The following is a 24,819-nucleotide window of genomic DNA, read 5'->3' on the forward strand; positions in this document are numbered from 1 at the left end:
TGCCTTTTCTTAGACCTTTCAAAAGCCTTTGACACTGTCTCTCACTCTTTACTATTGATTAAACTAACCTTAACTTTTCCACTACTACTGTTGCCTGGTTTTCCAGTTACCTCACTGATCGACTGCAATCAGTGAGGTGGCGCTTTGCTCTCTCCCGTCTCTTCCTGTGAGAATGGGAGTGCCTCAAGGCTCTAGTCTTGGTCCGTTACTCTTTAACATCTTTACAAACCTACTGTATACTTCCTGCCCCCATTCATCCCTGATACAATATGCAGATGACTCCACAGTCCTCACCATCACTGACACCCCCTCTGAACTCATCTCTATCACTCAGACATCCTTCAACTCAGTTGAAACATGGCTTTCTAATAATATGCTTATTCTGAACCAAAAAAAAAAAACAAAACTCCTACTTTTCTTACCTAAGAATGTCAGTCACCTGAAACATACTTTCTCTATACTTTTCCTTAATAACACCCCTATCAAAGTTGAATCAAAGACAAAACTCTTAGGTGTAATTATAGACGATCAGCTTAAGTTTGACTTGCATGTTAACAACTGTATTCAGAAGTCTCATCAAAAACTGGACCTCCTTTACAGAAATAAAAAGTTTCTCACTAACAAAGCAAAAGTAACTCTCATGCCTACTTCCTACCCAGCCTACTCTACAGCTCTCAAGTCCTCACAAATCTCAACTCCTCTCTTCTTACTAAACTTGAATCAACCTCAACAAAGTAGCCCAGTTCGCAGTGCATCAAATGTACAAGTCCTGTCACTGTCTCTCACTAAAAAACCTAAACTGGCTAGAATTACCACACCAACTTCTCTCAGCTCCTAATTATTCACTCCCTTCTATACCAGCCTGCCTATTGTCACAGCTTATCTTCTCTTATCTCTCAATATACTCCCACTAGATCTTTACACAGCTCAGACAAGACGTCTTACAGATCTATAAACCCAAGACCAAAATGGGATGCAACCTTTACAGCTACCATCCTGCAATGTAGTGGAACAAATTGTCATTAGAAATTAGGTCCCTCAAACAACTTAAACAATTCAAAGCAGCTACCAAGGAATACTTAAACAACTACTGGTCCTGTCACTGCTCTCATCCCTCATGGACTCCCTTACTATTCCCAGCCTGTGCTCTACCAGCCTAATACATTAGTCTATGCTACACTATCCTCTACTTCTTTTAACATAGCTCATCCCAGCCTTCTTTTACCTCTTTTGTAACCATAGCCGGCGTTAGGCACCCGCGAAACCCGCGGCTGCGGGGAGCCCCCGATTATATCCCAGCGAACGAGGGCCCCCATGCAGCAGCTGTGAGTTTCTCTGTCCCCTCCGCTCGTTGCTCAGCAAAGCACCTTTTGGACGTCCACACGGCTCAGTAACATCACCGCGCGACTGCAAACTGTTTTCCTCCTTTTTTATTTATTTATTTATTTATTAACGTGCCTGTAAGCTGCTCTCAATCAGGTCCGCTTCAGTGAAGCACAGGACCTGATTGGCTGCAGCAGCCAGGAAAAGAACTTGTTTTTTTTTTTTTTTGACATGTAATAATGTTCAACCTGTCACTGGATAAGGAGGTTGAACTGGTAAATAAAAGGTTTAAGGTAGAAAAGCAGGATTTATGGCAGTTTCTTAATATTAATAAACTTGAAGCATTTTCACTTATTCAATAAAATGTTTTCCACTGCATTGCATCCTAAACTATGCCAATACTATACTGGAAATTATTTTGAACGCATACATAAATTATTTATATGCTAGACGTCCACTGTTACTGTGCGCAGATACTACTTTTTTTTTCATGCGTGCATTTGTGTGTGCGATGTGCATCAGATTAGTTGACTTAAAAGTATGTTTGTGGTAATGAAATAATAAAGTAAGATAGTTATAGATGCATTACTAGTGAAAGCTCGAGCCTCCTGCAACAGATGGGACCCCCAGCCTACCTTAACACAGCAGTGTAACAGCTACCTGTAGTAGGAAAATATTCTGCTACAAGTAACAGAAGTATTCCTAAATGTTTTTGTGTAATATTTGATCTCAAAACTTACTTTTGTGCAGTCAGGAAAATTCCAGACATGCAAAAAATAATCCCATAACAAATGGAGTTACACACAAATACATGCAATTTATGTTTCTCTCCTTTATTAGTCCAGTTTGTAATAGAAAGTGGATCGAGCCACTCTTGGTCTGTTACATTACAAGGTAAATATTCACAGGCGATCTGCAAACTAAATCAACACTTCAAGTGTAGGGGCATACCTCTCAACCTCTTAGAGCAAGAAATCTGGACAAACCATAAATAAAAGTGGGACAAAGACCCAAAAATAGGGACAATTTTTAAATATTGCTCTTACAAACTTAAGTTGATAGAATAACAGATTTTGCATTAGCATCCTAGTCGGCTTTAGGCACCTGCCATCGCTGGGGGGCCCCCAACCACAGCAAGTTATCTTACTTTGATATTTTGTAACATGTCTGTCAAACTAACAAAAGCTAGTACAGCAATCTTGTATACTTAATAAACCAGGTGGGTAATAACTCTTACTTACATCTTCTTTAAAATTAAAAAATATCTCTGGTTATAGTAACAGTTTTTATCAAGTAACAGGCTTCATAATACTATTAAATATTTTACCACTGGCATAGTGCCTATTGCTTAATTAAACCCTGCTTGGTGGACATTCTCTCCACTAAAACCAACAACATAGCCAGCTTTAGGTACCTGCAATATCTGTGGCTGCAAGGAGGCCCCTTAATCATCCTTGACTTTGTAGGGGGCCCACAAAAGCAACTGATGTTTAGGAAAATGAGGAAAAAATGTATTAATGTCCTAATTATGCTCTTTAACCTGAAAAGGGATGTGGTATGACCCTGTTAGGATAAAGCTGATAATGAACATAAGCAAGGTAAGCACTAGAGAGATCAGCAACCGAGAGTGACTGAGCTGAGTGCAAAACTTGTATTTTAAGATCTGATGCTTCTGATCTTCAGAGATGTTTTTACTTTCAGGGATTTTTATAAATATTGGTAGAACATCAGATACTACAACTCTTAACTTCTTTGCAGAAGAATTCAGCACAATACCAAAAATAATAGCAGAATAAAGGCTGAAAATCAGGAACATATTTTAAATATCACTCTAATTCACTTACATCTTTTGCATCAACTTGCATTTTTTTTTTGGATAATATGAAGTATAAACATCTGATACCTGGAATTATTGACTGTCAGTGTTCCTGAATGATTTACTAGCAAATTAAACTTTTTTATGAAGGATAAAGCAAAATTATTAACAAAATTAGGGAAGGTTTGTGAAATCATAGACAGTGACAGGTATACATTACTCTTCACTGACTAAATAAAAGTGACTTAGCCCTGCTGCTGTTTGATGATTGTTAAACAGCATTCACTGACCTGGTGTGGCTGTACCAGTGGTCCACACTGTATTGCTATTTGCTGAAATAAGTACAAAACTAGTATTGCTATGGCTTTTGTGTGTGTTTGTAAAAAAATATCAGTGATTTTATCTCTGCATACACCCAGTAATGCCAGGATACATACATTATTCTTTTGGGTTTCAGTAAAAATGTAGCTGACAAGTAATCATATTTCAAAAGTAATGCATAAAATATATCACAGAACATTCAGACAATTCAGTCTTCAAGGAGTCCAGTGGTCCCCACTCCCCAGACTGTACAAATTTATACAGGGGGCTCCATTAATCATATGTGACTGTATTGCTAGTTTGGGAAAAATGAGAAAAAAATGTATTAATTTTCTGATTAAGGTCTTTACCTTGATCCTGTTAGGATAAACCTGATAATGGCCTCTGCTCTCAACTGCACTCATTCTAAAACCAGATGTGCTCAGAAGTGCATGTATAGAAAGCTGCTGTAGGTTATGGGGGGGGGGGGGGTTGCTTCTTTAATTTTCATTATAGTCAAACCAGAGAGATGTGCACATGAGGTCATTGCAGCTTTTGTTTGGGCTGAGGCCAGTGTAGTGACGGTTTCTTTTACTTTTCTCAGAGACCTCAAAGGTGTACAAAGAAGGTCACTAAACTTCTGCTTTCATCCCAGTCTAACGCCAGAGGGATGCGTAGGCAATGATAGCCCTTTTTTGGGGGCTTAGGGAGGTAAGCCATATTCCCAGACTGGACCTCTGTATCTAGACAACAAATGGCTTGTTAGTTTGTTGTGAGCTACTGTTTTACCATCTTTGAATATTAAGCCTTGGGCACAACTTATATCTTTCTTGAAAGAAAAAAAATTATTTTCTTGCTCATGTTTTTGTTTAGGACACTACTGGATTAAAAGGTTGGGAAAATGCTCGAAAATGCATCCCAGAAAACCTATAACCCTATGGTTTCTTGGCTTATCCGAGTTATTTCCTAAATGGTTATTTGTGCTGTCTTGGTCAGGAAAGGTGTGCTGAAAGGATGCAAGGAGAAGTTAAGCTAAACAGCAACAATGAATTTTATTCCTTAATCATAATTTCTTTTCAAGCCATCACTGGATGGAAAGATTATGTAAAAAGAAAAAAAGCAAAATACACTTTAGAGCCTATAGAAAGCATTTCGCCTAAAACCAGACCTATGCATAGAGTTGCTATAATGTATTATATTGTGAGATGGGTGAATATAGTGTGGTACATACACCTGGTGTACTGCAAGAGCATTGTAGCTACAGGTAAGTCTGTACATACTACTGCTAAAAGTTTGCAGCATGAACTAAAAGACGGCTTCTGAGGGGTGGCAGTGACAGAGTGATAGTTTGACTGAAGTGCCTAGGGGGCCCCCAAACCTGAGATTTGCTGGGGACCCCAAAATGCTAACACCGGCCCTGCTTGTAACTGGCATCTTTATTCATGTCAGCAACCTCTTTATCTTTCATTATTAAAACTTGCAACTCCCTTCTCTGTCTCCCATTACATGAGGATGCATAGGGACTGCAGTGGTATACTATAACTTATGTTTCATCGTGCTCTATTGTCAAAATGGTATAGCTTTCTTATTTACACCATTGTGAAAACTTTTGTATCATTTGTAAATTTATTGTTTATTTCTATTCTATTGCTTGTGGAGCTTTTCTCCCCGGGCCTCCACTGAAAAAGGGCTTGTTAGCCCAGTTGGACAATCCCGGTCAACAAATGTAAAATAATAATAATAAAAAATAAATAAATAAGGTCTGATTCTCATCAAGGGAAACTAGCTAGATTTAAAATGGTCCATAACAGCAGCTAGCCTAGTGCTTAGCTATGAACCTATAAGTGATATCTGCCAGTAACAGGTTGTTATTTCTAAGGTTATTGACTATCTCACCTTTCTTGGGCTCGATATTACACTTCTGGATATGGGATAGCTATCAAACATTTGATGTGCTCTTCAGTTTTCTAAAGTCATTACAGAGTCTAATGCATCTGTCAGGTTTAGGAATTAGCCCTACTGGAACATCACATTCCCTCTTTGACTCTTGTGTGACTCCCAGACTGAGCATCTTTTGAACTTCTCTTACAACTGCTTTTGTGACTCTGAAAGTCTGCAAGGTCTTAGCCTAACTTTCATTATCAGTGTTGTCGGTTTGTCATGTTCTATTAATATAGTTCCTCCAGGCATGTTTGAAAACGCTACTTTATTTCTTAAGAGAAACTCTTCTACTTCCTGTGTTTACACTTTTGACAAGTATTTCTCTAACCAAATTTCAGGTAGAGATTCGGACGGCGCAGTGGTGCATTGGTTGCACTGTCACCTCACAGCAAGCTGTTCTCCCATTCAATTGTTGGCTGGGGTGCCTTCTGTGTGGAGTCTGCATGTCCTCCCTGCATTTGTGTGGATTTCCTCTGCGTGCTCCGATTTCCTCCCACGTTACAAAGACATGCATCTGGAGTGTTTTTCGCCAGACCTCTGCTGAAAATTGGCTTCATTTCAAGTCAGACTTTCCCAGTAAACAAATGATAAATGTTGTGTCTTTCGGCTTTTCCCGGTTAGGGGTTGCCACAGCGGAACTCTGGTCCGCTAATGATTTGCAGTAGATTTTTACGTGCCGAGTTGCCGGCCCTGACGCACAACCTTCAACGAAGGTATGCCCATTCATGCATGTCTCCACACAGAAGACACTCTAGCTGAGAATCGAACAAGACAACGTCTTACTGTGAGGTGACAACGCTACCGCAGCACCACCACAGCAGAAACAAATGATAAATAAAAAATAAAATAAATTCTTTCATCTATCTTGTATGAACTAAGGCTGCTATGTTTACTACATAACTTTCTAGTCCTTTCCATGGCTTCTGTATGTTGAAGAGTTAGATTTGCTGTATTCGTCTCTTTTCTGGTTGTGTAAACTTATCGTTCAGAGCACTTATTGTTTAAACCACCCCTTTCCGTAGCACGGATTTCATTTTTTATTAAACATGTTTACTAATTGATCAGTCTGCAGATGGTAGACTGATATCTTCAACTATCTGACTTTATAGCACTGATGTAAGTGATGTAATACCCTTGATATAAAGGCAGTACCATGGTCAATATTTACTTAAGACTACCATCTCTGGAGAATAACAGCAGTAGCAGAGCAAGGGTGGGGTGAAGGGGGCAGTTGCCCCAGGTGCAAAGAATTAGGAAGGCATGATCAGGAGGAGCACAGAAAGGCATTTCAGAGTTTGCTGCACGTAAAGTGCTTTCTTTTTTTCTCTTCAATGGAAGACCCGGGGAGGCATGGATCTGTCTGTAATAAGCTGATCGCTTACAGTGCAACAATCAGTTTAATATTTTTTTCTGTTTTCTTTCCTTTTTTCACTTTTCAATAGAAGAGCTGGGGGGGCATGGATATATCCGTAATAAGCTGATCGGCTTAATACAGTGAAGAAGTGCTTTGTTTTGTTTTGTTTTTTTGTGCTCTTCACACATGAACAGCAGGTGTGGGGGTGCTACATTGGGAGGACTGTCATTAGGCACTAGATGGTCAACAACAGCTCTGAATAACAGCACCAGCTCTCTGGTGATAGTCTTACCATTAGATTTATGTAATGGTCTGCCTCCTGGAAACTTACTAATACCCATTACTGGACTTTACTAGTGTCCCTCTAATATCCATAGCAATGTGTTGAACTGGGACCTCTGTGATAGGCTTTGGGATCAACAGACTCTTAAATTCAGAATGGACAAGAAGTCCAGATGTCTTCTCTCTCTATTGTCATTTCTCTTCTTTCAAAATCCTATGCCTCACAACCAGTCTTAACCTATGCCTAACATTTTTAATAGCATCTCCCAGCTATATTCATTATTTTGTGACACTGTTCATCTCCACCTCTATACTTCTAATACAAACCTTATGATAGTCATATATATATAATTATCTCTAAACCTGCTTTACACCCCACCTCTTAACTACAATATCAATATTTTCTGTCCTACCTAGTTCTTTCCCTCACCTCAATTCCATCAAATTTCTAAGCACTAACAACGTGATCTATTACTTATCTGATAACCCACTAACATACCTCTCCAAATATTCAATGTTCACCATCTACTAACGCACAAGTATCTCTTATAGTGTAATAGTTGTCTTTATCTGATATGAATGTAATCTAAGTAGCAAATGTATGTGTACTTTTTAATGTGTTTTATTTAATGTCTGCTGCTGTATATTACTGGATGCATGTTTAAAAAAAATTGTAATATGTTGGAGCTTTTCTCCCCAGGCTTCCACTGAAAATAGTGTTTTGTCTAAACCCAGAAGGAACAAACCAATAAACAAAAACAAAGTAAAATAAAATAAATTATATAAAGTATGCCTAGCCAATGAAATCTAGCAGTAATCTTAGTTTATTTTGTCAATACCCAGGTAAGATCTTAATGCATGGCTACTGGATGAATTCATATCTAGTGACTTATAAGGTTTTCATACTAATAACTGATAGCAACCGTCTTCTCTTTCTTTGGTTACTAAATATAACAAACCATGTTTTATCTCAAAATAGGGGTAAGAAATAATGGAAACTTTTTGTTCTCTAACCTCTCGTATAAACTTTGTTGTATTCTCTTGCCCTACTTAATGTATCATCTTCCTATTGTTTATTCCTAAATGTTATGCAGCTTACTTGCAAATCCAATACCAGCATTAATTTTTCACTAACATGAAAAAGGTTGGAAGATACAGACCCCCTATTATTATAGAGAATGGGTGTATCAGCCTACCGACGTACCACTTTCACATTAAGTGTGTCCTCCTGCTACACTCTGTCTATGGATTCCTCCAATGTTATCTACAGTATCTTGAAATGGAGAAAGTCTTTTCCTAATATTACATCTTGACTTAGATCAGGGGTTACAGCCACAACATGTAACATTTTCCCCAAAATTATTTGAATTTCTGTGTATGCGAAGGAGTATTATTTTCTGTCACCACAAATGCATATTGCCTTTAAGTTTTGACTGTTGCTTATCTTAGCCTTGCATACTAAAAAAAAAAAAAAAAAAATCAAATGACAAAGATCACTAATGGCTCTGGTAAATCCCCTCCACATCCGGGAACCCCGTGTATCACAAAAAGTGAGTCACAGGATGTACAAGTACAAAAAACACAGCAGAGATGTGAGGAGATAGTTGTCCCCAGCACTCTGGAAGGGGACTGACTTCACTTCCTTGCTATTTGTGAAAAGTGAAAAACAAAAATACTTTAACATTACAATATTAAGCAACAGTAATAAATATTACAAAACCTCAGATCTTAATTCCTCCTATATGAACGTAATGAAGAAACAAACTCAAACAGGCTTTGTCACTGGAATAACTCAGCTTTAATTCACAATAAGTACTTTCATCCACCAACTGGACTTTATTAGACCACATTTTCAATAACAGCTTTAACTCATGAAAAACTAATATATACATAAAAAAGCAGAAAGGATCATAAATCCCATTTAACAATCTTATACATAGTAATGAGCCTAGTCTGCAATTAAAAGCTAACCTGATGTAACACAAGTCATTTTTTACAATACACACTGAAATACGAAACAGAAAGACTACTAATAAAACGAAGTCCAAATAAACCGAAGTACAGAACTTGTAATCAACTCCTAGTCTGCTTCCAGACAGGAAAAAGATGTCACAGAACTCACTTCACTAAAGGCTATTAAGCAGTAAGGTGACAACAAGATCCTTTCAAAAGGAGTGATAAACTAAAAAAAAAAAAAAACTAAAGAAACAAAACAAAACAAAAAAATTCAGAGAGATGAAGTGAAGAAAGGTATGTGTGTGTGTGTGTGTGTGTGTGTGTGTGTGTGTGTGTGTGTGTGTGTGTGTGTGTGTGTGTGTGTGTGCATTTGTGACAATGAACACATTAGCCTTGCACACTATGGGACCCGTGACCAGGGTAGTCCTGCTCCCAGAGTCTATCAGAGCTTGAACGTCTCTTCCTTCTGGTAAAACACTACACTTTACCAGCTTAGTTGTAACACAATGACATAATGCTGACTCAGTTACTCTAACTGTAGTCTTGTCACACTCCAAAGGAACAATATCAACTGTAACATGCATTTCAGTTTTCCAGTTCTACTACTAGCATGCTCTTCAATAGCACATAACCTAGTGTGACCTTCCCCACACACACGGTACACTTCATTCTGCAGTTCTAGACTTAAGTGAAACATTTCAGTGTTTAGCAATGTATAAAGTTGCAAGCCCTATCAAAGTTCTTGGATTCCCTTTGCAAAACCCAGTTTCTCAAGCAAACTTGCTTAACTCCCCCCACACTTTTTACATTGCATACTGTAGTGCATTCCTCCTACTCTTACTATGTGTACAACTGCGCACTGATGTAAAACTGACATTCTTTCTAATCATCAGATGTATAGTGTACTTACCTTTTAGCTAACTGTATTATTTAGAGCCAGCAGTGCTTACATCCTGTTTTGGTGGTTGCACTGCAGAGATGCTCAGTGTTACTCCTTAGTGACTGCTCTGATTTTAGAGACTATAGCCACTGTGTCCCGTGGCTGGAGTACTGTCTTTTACTGTCTTTTATTTGACTGTATTATTTAGGAACCAGTGTCTAGAATTTGCTCTAGCTGGTGCACTGCTGTCCTGGTCAGTATTATTGTTTAGTGATTGATCTGCTTTTATGGGGTTTCGCTACTATGTCCAGTGTCCAGTGACTGATCTGTGGTATGTACAAGTATCCTGAGTTGTGCAAACACTTGTAATTCTATAAATTAGTTGTCCAGAGTTTGCAGTTCTGTTTTAAGAACTGGTAATCTTCCAGTGGCAAATAAACCTAACTAGTTAGTGACCCTCATCTCTGAGCCTAAAATTTAGTTCTTTTTAGCTATTCAGAGTTAGTGCTTAGTTTTCATTGTGTGCTATAGCTGAAACTTACAGTGCTCAGCACCTAGCAGCAGCTGTCCCGCAAGGTATGCAAGTGACCTGTATAGTACTACCTTAGTTGTGTAAATTATCAGTACTTTGTGCATATAGCTTAATACCATGCTTTCATTAAGTATTGCTAGATTAGCTAACATCCAGCCTAACCTCAGAGTATCATCCTAAATACTTTATCCATGGGCCCTCAGGGTCTCTCTCCAACCCCGGAGTACTGCCACCAGCCTTGATCGTCTACCCTGTGGCAGTGTGCATCAGCAATCTGCTATCACCCTATCTGTGGCTAGACTGATTGTATAAGGTGTTCTAAAGCAGTGTGGCAACTGCTTTACACTTACTGACCGTTCACTGATTTTATCAATTGACAGCACAACCAGTGAGAGATGTAGTTATTTAAAAAAACATGGAGGCAAGCTTCTTATTACCAGCTCACTATCAGTAAACACTGTACATCTACAACAGCGCATTAGTCATAACACAACACCAGGTCCATGACGTATATTGAAGATGTAAAAAAAATGCCAAACCTTAATAGAACCCATTGTAAAACACCCAGCACTAAAGATAACACTTACTTCCTCTCTATTCACACATAACGCATATCCACATAGTTCATCTAACAGTCATCAGGAAAGTAGGCTGAAGCCATTGAGACCCTTTAAATCTGCTTCCATGCAGGAAATTTTTAGCCGTAGGTGACACTACAGTTCGGCATACAGACTACACTCACCAGACTGGATAAGTACAGACTGACTGTAAGTTTCTTATCCAGTGCCAGCACATGGGATGTCACAAAGGCCCTAAGGTCACTTAAAACAGACAAATAGGACTATGGCACAGTGGAGGCTCACATGGAAGTGAATAATCTAAGGTACTCCCCCTAAGGGACATGCCCAGAGGGATGCTGGAAGTTACTATGCATGTGTTAAAGGCAAGAAAGACACTGCTCTTCAATAGTTTCTTGTCTTCAACCAAAACGATACTTGTATACCAAGACAAGACAACTGGGTTTAATGACTTCCTAAGAATTCTTGTCTCTCTCTTCCTTTTTTATCTTTCTTGATAAGTTTCTATATAACCTGTCCAAGCTCAGTCTTTTATATATTCATAGGTTCATACTAGGCTATCTGCCCTGGGGCAATTATAAGCCTAGCCCAATTCTGTATGGCTTATGCCACCCCTTGATTTGAGTATACTGTGCCCTTTTTAAGGTTTAGTTTACTGTGCCTCTGTCTAATAGTGACACAGGAGTAATCCCTGGGACAAACCTACGATCCCCCATCCACCTATCGAGATTCTTCTTGAAGAGATTCAGTGAGGTGCTCTGCCTCACATGAACTGGAATTCTATTCCAGAGCGAAGGGAGCCTCTGGGTTATGAACCTGTCCCTCCAGCAAGTTCTATTTATTTCTGTGCTGAGGTTCAAGTCCCTTGAGCGTGTGGCTCTAAGAGATTTAGATTTACTGAGGTGGAGCATGTCCATTAATTCTGGATTTGACATAGCTTTGTATGTCAGGCATAGATCGCCTCGAAGTAGGCGGTATGCAACTGAGTAGAGCTGGAGTTTTTTTAACCGAGCAGCATATGGCATCAGTTTGAGACCCTTGATCCTCTTGGTGAGATACTTTTGGGGTCTTTCTAATTGCTGCAGGTGTCGGGTAAGGTACATCCCAAAAGGGGCATTGTATTCTATGATGGGCCTGATGAGGGATGAATAAAGGGGCACTATTACCTCTCTTGATCTAGATGTGAAACCCTTCGTGATGAGGTGGGCTATGTAGAAGGTCTTTCTAACCACTTTGGCAATGTGGTTTTCAAAGGAGAGATTGCTATCTCACCTGGCGTAGTCGTAAATCACTTTGGCTATGGTGTGCTAGGTCCTGGGTTTGAGCCTTATAGAGGCTGTTTATTTTTTTCGTTTTTTAGGGGTTAGGAGGGTGGCCTAATGGTTAAGGTGTTTGTCTTACGAACACAAGGTGCAGGGTTTGAGTCTCATAAGGGATAATTGGCTAGGCTTAAAATGGCTCACCAGGGCAGTTAGCCTAGTACTAATCTAATCTAATCTAATCCTAATCCTATCAACTTGGGTCCCCAGGTCCCTAATAACTTTCTCTGTACTTAATGGGTTTCCGCCTATGTGGTAATTTGTGGGCACATTGTTTTTGCCAAAGGGTATGACTATACATTTTTTGGTATTTAGCTTTAAACCATGGTGCTGGCACCAGTTATCTGTCTCTGTGAGACCTTTTTGAAGTATGTTTGTGTCAGCTGGAGAGTCAATTATGGCGCCCAGTTTGCAGTCGTCTGCGAACTTGGTGAGCCATAGTACCTCGGAAAAGTATATACCGAACAAGAGTGGTCCCAGGACAGAACCCTGTGGGATGCCACTTGTGACCAGTTTCGAGTCTGACATGGCTCCAGCAACTCTCACTCTGTGGGTTCTGTCTTTGAGCCAGTTTGCGACCCATCTTGTGACATAGGGGTTTATATTTAAGCTGGATAGCTTATCTATGATGCCCGAGTGGGGTATTGTGTCAAATGCCTTTGCAAGGTCCAGATAGGCTGTGTGGACTACCTTCCCTTCATCTATGGCTTTGGTGACTGTTTCAAAGAAGTCAACCAGGTTCAAAAGGCAGGATCTGCCCTTGACAAAGCTGAACTGGGTAGGATCTAGTGTCTGTAGGTCCCCAATGTCTTTGTTTATGAGCTCCATGATGATCCCCTCCATAGCCTTGCAGACTAAGCTAGTCAGGCTTATGGGGCGATAGTTTCCAGGGTCCGTAGAGGCTCCACCTTTGTGGAGTGGGACCACTGTTGCTGTACGCCATTCTGTGGGCACATATCCTGTAGTGAGGCTGAGATTGTATAGCTGTTTTATTTGAGGGATTAGTTCCTCTTGGAGTTCATGTAGGACGCAACCTGGGACGCCATCTGGTCCCATGGAAGCAGTGTTTTTTGCTTTGGAGAGGGCAGCCTTCACCTGAGCATCAGAGATGTTTGGGAGGCAGCCCTCTGCTGGGATAGATACTTGCTCTTTTGGGGGGAGGGGATGGAGAAGTTTGCACTGAACCTGTCTGCCAGGATATTGGCAATGTCTGTGGGTTCAGTGTATTTTTTGTCGTTTAGAATCAACTCAGAACAAGTCTGGGAGTTGCATCCCAGGCTCCTAACATAACTGAAAAAAGCCTTATGATTGTCTTTGGTGTCCTGTGCAATTTTTCTCTTGAAGCTGGCCTTGGAGGATTTTATGAGGGATCGTAATTTTTTGCTAGTACTGATCAGAGATGCCTTCCGTATTAGGGATTTTGCTCTATCATGTAGTAGCTTCCTCCTTCTGTTGTACAGTTTATTTATGGCAGGGGTCCACCAGACTGGACGCCTGCCTTTGGATGATTGGGTCTTGGTTTTGTTTGGGACAGCATGATCCATGCATTCCTGGAGATGTCCGTAGAATGCGTTTATATAGGATTCTGCAGTTTGGGCCGTAGTTTCCACTGGCCCTGGGGCCTTGAAGGATTCCACTTCAGTTTTGAGAAGTGAGAAGTTCGCTTTTGAGAAGTTTTTCACTGTGGTTTTCTGGGCTGGGGGGGGTGGTGGTCGGGATGTGGACATCCAGTGAAATTAATTTATGGTCTGATCTTACCAATGAGGGATATACTTCTGGTGTGGAGCATAGAGTCCCCATGTTGGTAATGATCAGGTCTAGTATGTTGCCCCTCTTGTGGGAGTGGTGACTAGTTGTTCCATAGCATTTGAGTTTATAATTTCCAGGAACCTCTGGGCTAAGGTGCTGGGGCTTGAGTAGTGCTCCCAGTCAATGTTTGGGTAGTTGAAGTCGCCCAATATAATGGTGTTCGGAGAGATCTTCATGTTCTCCAATGTTTTCAGGAAAGCCGAGTGGGATTCCTGACTTTGAGAGGGTGGTCTGTAGGATGCTATAAACTGAAAAGCAGTCTTGCCCACTGTTAGTTGCACATGGATGGTCTCCGATACTTCGTGCAATGCCACTAACCTGGAGGTGTGGATATCCTTGATAAATATGGAAACTCCCCCTCCTTTTGTGGTTCGGTCAGGGTTTTGGGGCCGAAAAGCATGATATGAGGTATAGCCTGGTAGTGCTGGGGTGCTCTCTGGAGCTTTGAACCAGGTTTCTGTCACTGCACAGATATCGATGTTCTCCATACTGAGGAGAGCTTTGAGTGCATGCATCTTGAGGTTAAGACTTCTGGCGTTAAGCAGCATTACCCTTAGTTTCTTGTTCCTTGTGCTGTCTATGGGGGTGGGTTTGACTTTTGAGCCTTGCCTAAAAACGCACTATGGGGGTGGCAAGAGCCTTTGCCAATATCCAAAAGCCCAGTGGTGACAGGTGCAAGCCATCCCTAGCGAAGCAACGTGGCTTGTCGAGCATGTCATCCCAGGCTGACAGACACTGGATCCCCTTTGAATGACACCAAAATTTTAGCCAATTGTTAAAATCGATCATTAAGATGCTGTTCAAGGTCAGGGTCATACCAGCCTGGGCTACATGATCAGAGAGCTCCTCTATGTCTCTTTTCATGTAGTCCAGGGAGGTACATCTCAGGTCATTCACACCAGCATGTACAATGACTGAGTCATATATGTATTTGCTTTGGAGTGACCTGAGTGCTTGTGTTATGTGGCGGATCCTAGCACCCGACAGGCAGCTCACCGTGACCTTCTCTTTATTCAGCCTGGTGAGCGGGACGTCAGTGTGTCTGACAATACAGTCACCTATTACAAGAGTATTAGGTGTGTTATTCAGCCTTAAGGGCTGTGGCTGCTTGGCACACTGACGTTGTGGGCTATGTGTTGTGCGTGTTTTGTTTTGAGGTAGTGTTTGCTTGGATGTCTGCTTTGGAGGTCTCTGTTGCTTAGGTAGATTTTTATTTAGAGCCTCCGAGTATGTTTTTGTGTATTTATGTGTTTGGTTCGCTGATGTGGTGGGACTATGTGATACTGGAATTGTGTTGTGTGAGGTTACCTTCTCCTCCTGACTGGTTACACCAGTTTTGAGATGAGAGAGCTCAGCCTCCAGTTTGGCTAAATAGTTGCATCTCTCACATATATTTGAACCTGTTTGGAGGAGGAGAGGGTTGTCTGTGTACATGAGACAGTTGTAACATTGCCTCAAAATTCCCAGATTCACCAGCTGGACTGGAGAGGAAACCATTGACTAACCTTTGGACATGCTAGAGTAATATAGGGAAACTGAATTTAAGACAGACCAATAGAGGACAGGGTAATCGTAAAGAGTATAAGAGTAAGTAGTGCTTATGGTTTAATAGTGCTAACTTGTAGGATTACTTAATTGGACCAGTGAAGGGCCTTAGAATGAGAATATGGTGTTTAAATTGAGAGACAGAGCAGTTCTATGGGAAAAAGTGAAGAGCAGACTTTGTGGAGCCAAGAATAGTTTAAACCCAATTAGGCGGCGCTGCCCGCTGTTGCGCTATGCACAAAACGCAAAACCGCAAAAGAGGGTTTTAAGAGAGGAAGATGAAGGAGTTTGGAATTGACCCAAAATGGCCAATAAAACTACAGTTTCAAGTCAGTAACCACTCCCACAGGGGCAGGCAGGCTGCTCAATGTTTTTCACTGCCACTGATCAACAGAGAGACTTCCCTTTAGCCCAAGCAAAAATGGCCTCCAATAAACTTACAAACAGTTCAAAAACAGCAAGCCTGTAACTGAACTTTTTTTAAATCTCAGAAAAGTAGGGAAAAAGCAAGATTTTTTTTTTTTGTTTTTTCAGAGATAGCAGAGGTTCACAAGTATCAACAAGTTATAACATTGCAGTAAATGACCCCACACAAGAGTGCTAGGCCAAAGACAGATAAAATGCAAGTTTTGAGAAAAAAACGATTTTAAAAATAAGTGCAAACAGGAAATTCAGTAAACAGCTCTAGGTTGTGCTCTAAATACACTTACTAATGCAGAAATCAAGTTTAACAAGCCAGAAAATGCTCAAAATAGGCGGCTATGCAGAAAAACTTAGCAAATAAACAGAGGAAAATACTTAAAATCTCAAAAGTGGCTCCTTTCTTCTCTCAGCGTTTTCTCCTCTTGGTGGGTGCTTCACCAACAGCCAACAAGCCTGAAAAGATGCCAAAACCACGAGGCAACCAGGTTTTAAGAGAGGAAGATGGAGTTTGTAATTGACCCAAAATGGCCAATAAAACTACAGTTTCAAGTCAGCCAACATAGTTATTTACTGATCCAGCCACAGTCACACAGACATACAGAACCTGCTGCAAAATAATGTTTTCTCACTCATACACTGGCTTAGCAACAAGAAACTAATAGTAAACCTCAAAAAAACTAAAACGATGCATTTTGTAAACCACAACAAATGTTCAGAATCCCATACCACCCTTCGTTTCAAAGATATTGATAAATACATAATGGAAACCACGACCAGATTCACATACATATACATCTGTCTAGGTCCAGCACTCCGCTTTCAAGACCACATTGAAAAGACTAGGATAAACATGAATCCTCTACTTTTCTGGGCTCAGAAAATGTCACAGCTCTTGTCTCTATCTTCCAGATTGACCACTAGAAAGTGCATACTACTATCCCAGCTAGAATATGATCTGCCACTAACCAGCAAGAATATGGTCTGCCACTAACTATCCCAGCTAGAATATGGTTTGTCACTAGCTGTGGCAGCATCAAAAAAAAAAAAAAAGAAACACCACAGCCATTCAATCCTTCTCCAACAAAATCTGCTGCTTCAAAACCATATCTCCCAAATACAAGCACCACTGCCTATCTCTTATAAAAGCAGAATGGCTGCTCATTCAGCAAACGACTGAGCTGCTACTCAGCACTCTGCTTTTTACACTTCCTCGATAGGATAATCTAACATTTCTTGTCTCCGGACTCATTTCCATCATCCTCTCTTATGACCTAAGATGCTACTCCTACTCAGGCCACATTTTGCAACCCCCTACAACAAAACTTTTCTGTATTGAGCATAGTTTTACTGATTTAACCTCCAAACCATGGCAATCTCTCCCACCATGCCTTAATTAACTCTCCCGTTACTCCAGATTTAGACCTTCATATAAACCGTATCTATCTCATCTAGACAAATGCAATTGCAACACCTCTAGTCAGATCACCTAAACTCTACTTCCCTCTACAATTTCCTCTTATATTGCACTCATTACCTACAGACTAATATTTTATTTATTTATTTTATTTTACATTTGTTGACCGGGATAGTCCGACTGGATGCATGTCCATTTTCAGCGGAGGCCCGAGCAGAAAAGCTCCAAGGTAAACAGAAACATTAAAAACATGTTACAAGTATAATTTTGACAAAGAGTACATAATTCATCAGTCTAAGGGGATCCCATAAGTGTCATATAATGTGTAAATACATATATACTAAACTGTTCTCATTTTGCTGGCTCTCTTATTCTTCTCTGGGTTTGCTTTGTACTAATGGTATGTTATAACAACTATGCACATTTAACATTTGACTTTTTGCTCTTTGGAAAATTTGTCTACAATTTATCTATATGCAATATATATTATCTTCCAACAACATTTACTATATCTGTTTCTACTACACTCTGCAACCCAGGCTGGGTCTGTAAAGTTGCTCTGATCAGTGCTCTGCCCTGGTAAACAACAATAAACAAATAAATAAATAAATAAAAGTGTCAGTCTAAGGGGATCCCATAAGTGTCTGTCATACCTCTCAGCTGTCAACATTTTTATTGACTGTCCAGATTTTTGCCTCATATTTTTGGTGTGTTCCTCATATCCATTTTTTTGGGATTTTTGTGGTAAATCAGTGAGGACTGAATTCACTAAATAGTGACAGGCATTTGAGTTTCAGACTTCATATCCTTTAGAAAATGCATGGTAACACAAGACATTTTTTAATCTAGCAACTTTCTAAGTTTATAAGAGCAATATTTAAAATATGTTCCTATTTTTGGGGCATTGCCCCCCCCCCCAGAGGTTGAGAGCTATGGTGTCTACTTGGAGGGAGATCGTACAAGACTTCCTGTTTCTGTGGGGGAATTGATGCAGATCTGTAGGTAATAAGGAAGTTGTTGTTGTATCTTTCGGCTTTTCCCGGTTAGGGGTCGCCACAGCGGAACTCCGGTCCGCTAATGATTGGCAGTAGATTTTTACGTACTGAGTTGCCAGCCCTGATGCACAACCTTCAACGAAGGTACGCCCATTCACGCATGTCTCCACACAGAAGACGCTTTAGCTGAGAATCGAACAGGACAACGTCTTACTGTGAGGTGGCAATGCTACCGCAGCACCACAATAGCTGAATTTGTTAAAAGTGATTTGTGTCTCTAGAAGCACCAGGTAAGGTCATGGGTACTCCACCAAGGTTACCCAAGGGTCTGAAGGCATTATAGAGAGCTCTGTTTACACTGAAACCATGTCTCAGTATCTCCATAGATACTTATGTGTTTGAGTTGCAGGAAGGGCTCAAATTCTGGCATCCTTGTGTTTAGACTCTCAGAAATGAGAAGTACCACCTTGATGCTCTCCAAATTTGACTTCTAGTTTGCCATGTTTGAATGTCCACTGCGGATGCTATCTAAACAAGGCACTATAGGTGGAGGAAAAATAAAAGAGAGTACAATCTTAAGGTGGCTACAGATACCAAAAGAAGCTACAAATCTTTTTGCAGTTATGTCAGGAAATAAAGGACTAATGTTCAACAATGCACTTAGCTCATCCATAATAATATCAGACAATTAAATCCCAAGGATAAAGCTAATATATCAGAAGGCAAATTTAGTGCTAACCTCACTCCACCTACCTAGAATGTTGTAACCACTATCCCTGAAAATTAACTTTACCTTGAAATTATCCTGGAACAAGTCTTAGAATCCCCATCAAAAGCTAAAAAAACATTTCTATGGTTCAAATAACATACCAGGCTGTGCACTCTCTGAGACTCTACTCAAACTGTTTAAGCTCATCCTGTCTACAGGGTTTGAATCTGATAACTGGAGAAGAGCCCCTGTGACTCCCTACACAAGGGTGGCCATTTTAACTTGTGTGCTATTATCACATTCCTCTCTTATCTCCTCCATCCTCCCTCCCTCCCTTCCTCCCAGCTCATCTCTGTCACCTTTCCTCTGCTGCACTTATGTTATCCTTTAACTCCTCTATTACCCCCTTTTACCTACAACTTTCTCTTAAATTATATAAGATAACACTGAACTCCAACTGTCTTACTTCTGATTCTCCCATTACATTTGCAATCAGAATGTATAATCTGATGGAAAGTTATATTGTAGCAATTTTCTTTATTGTACTTACTTCTGATTCTCCAATTACATTTGTAATTAGAATGTATAATCTGATGGAAAGTTATATTGTAGCAATTTTCTTTATTGTACTTACTTCTGATTCTCCAATTACATTTGTAATTAGAATGTATAATCTGATAGAAAGTTATATTGTAGCAATTCTCTTTATTGTACTTACTTCTGATTCTCCCATTACATTTGTAATCAGAATGTATAATCTGATGGAAAGTTATATTGTAGCAATTCTCTTTATTGTACTTACTTCTGATTCTCCCATTACATTTGTAATCAGAATGTATAATCTGATGGAAAGTTATATTGTAGCAATTCTCTTTATTGTACTTACTTCTGATTCTCCCATTACATTTGTAATCAGAATGTATAATCTGATAGAAAGTTATATTGTAGCAATTCTCTTTATTGTACTTACTTCTGATTCTCCCATTACATTTGCAATCAGAATGTATAATCTGATGGAAAGTTATATTGTAGCAATTCTCTTTATTGTACTTACTTCTGATTCTCCCATTACATTTGTAATCAGAATGTATAATCTGATGGAAAGTTATATTGTAGCAATTCTCTTTATTGTACTTACTTCTGATTCTCCAATTACATTTGTAATTAGAATGTATAATCTGATGGAAAGTTATATTGTAGCAATTCTCTTTATTGTACTTACTTCTGATTCTCCCATTACATTTGTAATCAGAATGTATAATCTGATAGAAAGTTATATTGTAGCAATTCTCTTTATTGTACTTGCTCCTTCATATTGTGCTCTTGTCTAAAGGTGTCAAGCTATGTAGTACAATCATAACTGTCAGTCATTCCATATACGTGATTTACATGCAGCTCATGAGTTTATCAACTATCAATGAACTCCATGACTCCTGCTCTAAAACTTTTGTTAAAGAGGAACTTTTCTCCCCAGGTCTCTTTTGAAAAGGGGCACTGCCCAGTCAGACTTTCCTAGTAAATAAATAAATAAATGCTACAGACCCAGATACTTATAAGTTTCATCAGCCTTATCAGCCTTATATGCAAAGCCATGAAATGTATCATAGCAGAACTCATTTATGCAGACATACGCAACTTAACTGATCTATACCCCAACTGGTTTGTGAAGGGCAGGTCCTGTCTCCTGAACCTAGTAAACTGCTTTCAAAAGATTGGACAGGCTGTGGACTGTGGTCATTCTGTGCACTCTGCTTATTTTGAACTGGCCGATGCTTTTGACATTATCCCCATGCTGGCATTATCAAATAGCATTGTCAGTGGTGCAACAGGAAGCACACTTGCCTTTGGTGCAGAAGCCTATGGGCTCTATTCCCATACTGGGTAGAGCAATTGCTGACAATGCAGTGTAGCATAAGGGGATATGCTGCACTCCTGGGTGTACCATCCTTCAGATGAGACATTAAACCAAGGCCCCATCTTCTTGAGTTGGTGGGAGCTCAGGTGGATGTAAAACATTCCACTACACCTATCAAAAAGGGTAGAGGAAGTTCCCTAATGTCCTGGTCAAATTTCCCTTAGTTGTATAAATGCCACTTCAGGTTTACCCTGAAAAGAGGCTACTAGCCTAGTGGAACTAACCTGGTCAACAAAGGATAAATAAATAGGTTAGACAAATGTTATGTAAACCCCAGGCTGGGTATGGTATCCACTAACACTAAACAGCTCCAACAAAGGCAACAGGATGCACATGCCTGAAAATGTCCTAAAGCTAAATGCAAAAAAGTTCAGCATAGTAGGATCTGGCAAAAAATTGCTCCCAACTAATATGTTATAAAAGGTACTCTTCTTTGAACAGATATGATCATATCATAGTCTTGTGGACAACTCTTCTTTCAGTCAATTATCATGTTTCTATCATAATCAGGAAATCTTTCTATTTGTGCCACTTAATTTCTCAAGGAATATCTTCAACATCTAAAGACATCATCCAACCACTGTATTCTTCTTTTATCAGACCCATATCGAATACAGTGCCCCCTTCTGTATGTACAAATCCAAGCATATCGTTCAACTAGAAAGGCTGCAATGCTTTTTAATAAAATAAATAAATAAATAAATAAAGACTTTAAATTCTTCACTTATCCTGATAGATTCGCAAACCTCTGGTTAGACTCAGTGTCGTCCTACCAACTGCTCTGTGGAGACCTGTGTCTTGGTTTTCCAGTCATGAAACACCCAATCCTACTTCACCACCTATTTCTTCACAAAACCAGTTCTACAAACACCTATACTGGGGTGCTAAACAAGACTCACTGGAGACACAGTTTTCTAACTCAGCATATTCGCAGACCATGGAATAAGTTACCGTTACAGGACAAAGTGCAACTTTGTCTGCTTTTTAGGCTAGACTTGTTGATTGGATGGACAGACAAAAATATACACCATTATGTATGGCCCTGCTCAGTTTGGGAGATGAGCACTATTAAATGCTTGTAATGAGCAGCAAGAATTTTTAAGTATGTCTGCTTGAAGATGTTTGTGGAAAGGCATCTTATAGTCATTGCGATAGCTTTCTTAGTATTTTTCCTATGTGTCAATAGTTCTACACAGTCTTTTCCTCACAGTGATGCAAAAGCTTGTCATCTGTTCCCATATTGCTTGACAACCATAGATCAACATTTTATTGCAAGAGAATCCACAGATATTTTTTTCAACACAAACAAAAACAACTTTATTGCTTACCCTGTGAGTGACAGCAGCATACAGTAGGTAGCCAGCAAGGGTGTGCACCAGGCCTTTTGGTCTCCCAGTACTGCCCGAGGTATAGAGTAGGAAAAGCATGTCTTCACTCTCCATATTTACTGGGTCACATGTCATGCTCTCTTTTGCCATTTCCTATAGTTAAAAAATGTACTATTACTTTTAGTCAATAATCAATAAAAATGACCAACCACAAAATCAGAATCAATGGGTACAATTTCAACTGAATATTTTGTAGCAAAAATGTTATGCTGTTATGCATTCTCCTTTCTATATTTATAGCAGGACTTTATGTTGCACACTTTTAGCCAAGGTTCCTGATAAGAATAACAGTTTAATGTTTTATGCAATCTAATGTTTTTTCATTTATTAATAGTGAGGATTGTGATCAGCTTCCAGATCATAACCAGCTTATCATGTTTTCAAGATATGCAGGTCAAGAAATTCATTTCAAGAGCAAAGCTCAAGAGGTAACTCTTGGCATCCATGTCGAGAACAGATAATAAGGATTATGAATCTTGAGACCCAATCACAATTCTTCGCAGTGTATGGAGCTTTATAAGGTCCTTGTATTAACATCAGTTACTGAACTGGTCCCAGTCTGAGACTGTAATTGGTCAAAACTAATTAGTGCTTTACCCCAGTAATCAAATTCAATAAACAGACAAAGACAAACAAAGATAATAAATACATATGTGCATATCTAAATATGTGCATAAATACATAAATAAATAATCTAGATATACAACATATTTTACCAGCTTTCAAACCTTTGAAAGCTGATAAAGCAATCACCATTGCAAGATAGAAAGGAGAAACAAAGGGTCTAAATGGCTTTAAAAGGTATTAGACATTTTGTTCTGCCTCACTTTTTGTTTATAACTGTGAAATATCCGAAAATTTTAAAAATGTTTTACTTTTGTCGCTGCTTCTTGGGAGATGGCATTGTCTTCTGTTAGTCAACAGCATGAGATCCAATCTTAACAGTCCTGATGTCAGAAAGGTACTTAACAAGCTTGTCTTTTTTTATGTTTTTGCAGTGTAGTTGTGACATTTCATGCACTGCATACATATTAAGGGGAAATAACAACTATACAATGCAGAAGTGTTTTGGCAAGCATAACATGGAATGAACAACTTGCTATGAGAATTTTTATCAGAATTTCAATCTCTCTTTCTCTATTACAGAATCATGAATGGAGCAGTTGGGGAAACAATGATCAACAGTTTTCCTCAGTGGGGTCGTCTGCAAAAACCCAGTCTAAGCAAAAAATTGTCCAGGAACAATAACAATACAGGGCAGACCAGATGAAACTGTAAACATTTAAATGAACATCAGACATTCTTTTATAAGGCATGTATTATATCACAGCTCAAAAAGTTGCTTTCTCCATTTGTGTGTGTGTGTGTGTTTGTGCACATTCACACATATATATAGTTTAATTTTAGGGACACATTCTGTCCTGCAGAATGGCATCAGTATGCTGCAGTGGCTTGTAACAAAAATATAGTCTTTTGGCCTCTCCCGTTAGGGGTTGGCACAGTGGATCACCGCTCCGCAGATTGATTGGCAGTGGAGTTTTTACAGTGTCAAGTTGCCAGCCCGATGCCCAACCTTCACAGAAGGTATACACACACACACACACACACACACACACACACACACACACACACACACACACACACACACACACACACTCACACACCTACTGCATGACTTTAAAACTCAAAAATATTGTATATGTGTTAATTCCATAGTTAAAATTCACACAACAGGAAAAATGGGGCAGTGTTGTTACTCCTTATAGGGTGACAGTCTTAATGTTGATGTGCATTTTCAAAAATCCCAGTTTCCAGTTGTTCAGGGTTTGATTTCCTCCACCTTTCTTTACCTGCCGTGTGACCTTGAGCAAATCACTTAACCAGACAGTGCTATGGGGAAATTTGGAGATTGGACTAGACTCACCAATGGTATGTGGGACTGCATGCCTATTAATTACCTGTGAACCTACACTGCTGTGTATGTCTGATAGTCCTGGGCGAAGTATTAGCAAAACATTTATTAGCATTAATACAGACACACAAAACTGGCAGTGTCATAACACAGAAACACAGTAATAAAACATGGCTACTAAAAGTGTGAAGTACGTTTCTTTCTGGAAGATTGCAAATTCCCATACAGTTAATACTACAGAAAATAGCACCCTTGTTCATCGTAGTATGGAGATTAACTGGCAGTCACAGCTGGAATCTACACTTCCAAGGCGATCTTTGGATTCTGTTGCTACTATAACAGTATACATGTAAGCATGCCAAGTAAGAAAGAACAGATTTGAGACTTGGGAACTTCATCATGTGACAATATTTTCCTGGGGTTTATGC

At 39.6% G+C, this 24,819-nt stretch overlaps 1 protein-coding gene across 2 annotated transcripts in view; it reads right to left on the minus strand.

Moving 5' to 3' along the window:
- Positions 1-24,819, minus strand: part of LOC122804648 (acetyl-coenzyme A synthetase 2-like, mitochondrial) — an 874,305-nt gene that overhangs the window by 543,018 nt on the left and 306,468 nt on the right. For both annotated transcript variants that reach the window (XM_044074629.1, XM_044074630.1), the window contains exon 5: positions 22,420-22,572. In XM_044074629.1, the coding sequence (XP_043930564.1) occupies positions 22,420-22,572 (153 nt within the window). The remainder of the gene's footprint in view (positions 1-22,419; positions 22,573-24,819) is intronic.

This window comes from Protopterus annectens, chromosome 6.part0 (genome assembly GCF_019279795.1).
Source record: "Protopterus annectens isolate FY-2018-M chromosome 6.part0, PAN1.0, whole genome shotgun sequence".
Classification (NCBI taxonomy): Eukaryota; Metazoa; Chordata; order Ceratodontiformes; family Protopteridae; genus Protopterus; species Protopterus annectens.